We start from the raw sequence: 3724 nt of genomic DNA, 5'->3' as shown, positions 1-3724 counted from the left end.
CAACTCATGGTGTGCTTGAGCAGCGTCATTTGATTGACAATCCTTTATGCCCATGGTGCAGTCTGGAAAAGGAGTATATCATACATGCTACCATAACCTGCCCAAACGCTTACACATTTTGGGTGCAAAGTGGTTGTGCTGATGCTCTTAATTTTGGGGCACTAGGTACCTTTGGTGAAGTGTTTCTTAATTGGTATGAAAATCTTAGAAAGGAGGTGTTCCAAAGGTGCTTGTTCCTTACTTGGTTGTTGTAGTCCAGACGTAACAAGTTGATTTTTGAGAATATAAGTGAAGTTGAGAGTATTATCTTGGCTCGACATAGCAGATACGTAGCTGATTTCAACTTGTATATTTAGAAGATTTATGGGAAAGGTACCTAACCCCAATCCCCCTGCAAGATGGTGTGGTCGCCTCCTCCCGTTGGTGCTGTAAAAATAAATTTTGATGCTTCAACCAAGGATGATGGATGGATAGGCATGGGTGTTGTAGCCCGTGATAACACTGGTAATAAGGTGCTATTTGCTGATGTCAGGCGTGTCCAAGAAAGATGGGATCCTCTTGCTGCTGAAGGAAGAGCTACTCTGCTTAGTCTACAAAAGGTAAAGGAGTTTGGCTTTATGGATGTGATCATTGAGTTAGATTCCCAAATTCTAATCTCAAGGCTCAACAAAAGCTCCCTGCATCTCTCTGCTTTTGACAATATTGTTGATGATATTATGTTTTCTAGCTCTCTTTTTTCTTCTGTTTTTTGGTCTTTTGTTAAGCGTGATGGGAATTTAGTTGCCTACCACTTAGCTAGGTTAGTGCCTGTAGGTCGTGAACAATGTTGGGTAAACCACGCTCCAAGCAAGGTTTCGTCGTATGTACTTGTTGACAATCTTACTATGATATAAATATGCACTAAATGTCTTTCAGAAAAGTTTTAATAAAAGTGTGTTCCTTTAATGAAAGTGGTGTTACTTATGTTTGTTGGGAGATGTAGCAAAATTTCAATTTCAGATTTACATAAAACCTTGTTGAAGGAGGATGGTAGTAGGTGTTGTTAAACCCATTTGTATGTGATAACAATAAAAGTCCTTACAACATCATGACCTTGTATGAGAATATATACTCCCACCGTCCTACAATATATTTTCTGCTTTCCTATTTTAGAGACTCAAAATGTTGTTCCTTTTTCTATTTTGGATAGTATGTAAAGACCATTATACCCCCTCCCCCCCTTTTTTTTTACTTTATTCATTGAACTTCCTAATTTACCCTCAACTTATCCACTTGCATTGTACTTTTTTCACTTTATCTCTCTAACTTTTGTTTATAATTGTACTTTTCACTTTTTTCCCCTTAAATTATCCACTTGCCTTGTAATTTGTCTAACTTTTGTCAAGATTTTTTCCACTTCTCCTCCCATTTCTTAAATGCCGTGAAAAAAACACAATAGGAACTGTTTAATGGGACGGAGGAAGCATAAGATATGGTTTTTCTAGATCGTAAAGAAATGTGATTGACATGTATGCAGCATAGATCTCAAGAGTATTTTATCCATTTGAATTATTGGGGTCCCTTAGGGTAAGACAAATTGATTTTGGTTATCTCCGTCATTTCAGCAACATTCATAGAATTTTAATTGTATGTTAGAAAATACCTTGCGCAACACGAAACATCATCACCAACTTCCCTTGTTCTATCAATAGTTCCATCGCATGTTTAAATGTATGTTGGTAAACCTTATATGCGCTGTCCTCACTCGTTGTAATAGCTTGAAGATAAATATCGTTAATGACCTTAATTAGTATTGTGTAAAGGCTTCTTATGCCAATAGTAACTTAATTTACTTTACTTTCCTTTCGTTTGTTGTAAACTCAGTTAATTACTACCTCCGTGTTATAATAAGTGTTACAGTTTGACCGACACATAGTTTAAGGCAATCTAATTGACTTAAATATAATAAGAGGTGAGTGAGGTAATTGGAGTATTAAAAAATTATAAAAGAAAGGTAATGGGGTTAATAATTTATTGAAAAGTAATGAATGTGAGAGGAAATATATAATAAAAAAGTAATAGTGGGTTTGGGTGAGGATCGGAGAGAGAATAACATTTAAATGTAGTTTTTAGCGTTTTTTTTTTTTTAACAAAAAAAAATCTAAAAAACTTACAAAGAATTGATATAAGCTTTGGTGTATGGAAATATTTAAAAATATTTTAAACATGTTTACTTCAAAACTTTAAAGTCCACCTGTCTCATAATTAGTCGATCACTAGGCCGTGCTACGCACGATAATTTCTACCATTTATCATTAGTTTAATATTGTGTCTAATTATAAAAATTGAAATGTAATTGCAAAATAAAAATGAAATTTTTGTAATTACAAAATAAAAAGAAAACTATATCATACTAATTAAATACACTAAAACTTAAGGAGTATTACATACACAACTGTAGGCGTCGCTCGAAGTGCGCCTACGTTAAAGCATGTGGTGAATATGTTTGGCACTCATAGGAAGTGGGAATTGACATATACGATTAGGGACAAGGAAAGTAGGGGGTCGCCAACAAGTTTTTAAGGAACTTGTAAACTGTTCACGGATCATAAAAAGGCAACCACGATAAGGGACAACGATAGGCAACAACGATTGACCCGTGAAGGTTACACCCCATTCATAATCCATAAGATTACTAACTCTATATGGTTCAGAATCACGAAAGGAGGATCGGGGATGATGGTACGAAATGAGTCATGGAGTCACATTCGCCCGTATTGGCCTATACTCGATTCTTATAGTGAAAAGTGATTCCTGCGATCTCAAAGGCATACAAACAAAATATTCAATTTGCTCCAAACTATTATTTGGCTAAATTGATTAAATATTAGTGCAACACATAATTCTAAAATATTTGTGATCGTTTGAATTAAATAACAAGATTAAAAAGGAACCTAAACCGGTTGTCTAATTTATCTTATTAGGCGTGATTTTCAATTACATATTCCCTTTAAACATGCAATATAGTGATCATAATAACAATAGAATAAACATTAATATTGGAAGAAATTTAACAATAATAGCGTTAGTCAAATCAAATATAAAATAACCCTAATCATGATACTAGCAATATTAAAATAAAATAAGAGTAATTAAATTAATTAATTACTCACATTTCGCATGTTCCTTTAAATTGCCACATCATGAATAAAGTGTTAGTAACTTCAATTAAAATATAAATCAAATTGAAACAATTAAATTAAATTAAAGTAGAGTTGATTTATTCCAAACCCTCAGTCAATTATACCTTTCACGCCTTGGTTTAAGTATAGAACTTTGGGTATTATATAGACTCCTTGGAGTGCTTAAAGGAAGGAATAGTGAAAGAATGGGGAGGCTAGTGTTTAGGCTAAAGAAGGAGAAGAGAATTATTTGATGATCAAGATTGTTGATCCCTGAAAAAGGGGAGATATGACCTCTATTTATAGAGAAAAAATAAGGGTCGAAAAAACAAGATAAGATCCGAATTAAATCGGAATAAAACTCGATAGACTGCAGTTTTTGCGATTTTTTATTTATCATATCTTTTGATCCAGAAATCGGAATAAGATAAATAAGATATCCTTGGAAAGCTCTTGAAGTCTACTTTCTAACCCAATTAATATCAGATTAAAATATTTTGTATAATAAAAGATATGACTGAAATAGTGAGACGGTGTCAGTTTTAGATAGAGTTTGATATTTT

The 3724-nt window shown here is 33.5% G+C and overlaps 1 protein-coding gene across 1 annotated transcript; it reads left to right on the top strand.

The window, feature by feature from the left end:
• Positions 1–398: 398 nt before the first annotated feature.
• On the top strand, positions 399–893 carry LOC145625270 (uncharacterized). The gene has a single exon (XM_081678330.1). The coding sequence runs from the start codon at positions 399–401 to the stop codon at positions 891–893; it is 495 nt and encodes a 164-aa protein (XP_081534456.1).
• The last annotated feature ends 2831 nt before the right edge of the window (positions 894–3724 follow it).

Source organism: Chenopodium album, chromosome 3 (assembly GCF_948465745.1).
Source record: "Chenopodium album chromosome 3, dcCheAlbu1.1, whole genome shotgun sequence".
NCBI lineage: Eukaryota > Viridiplantae > Streptophyta > Magnoliopsida > Caryophyllales > Amaranthaceae > Chenopodium > Chenopodium album.
Note: the sequence above shows the minus strand (reverse complement) of the source record. Positions and strands in the feature narration are given on the sequence as shown.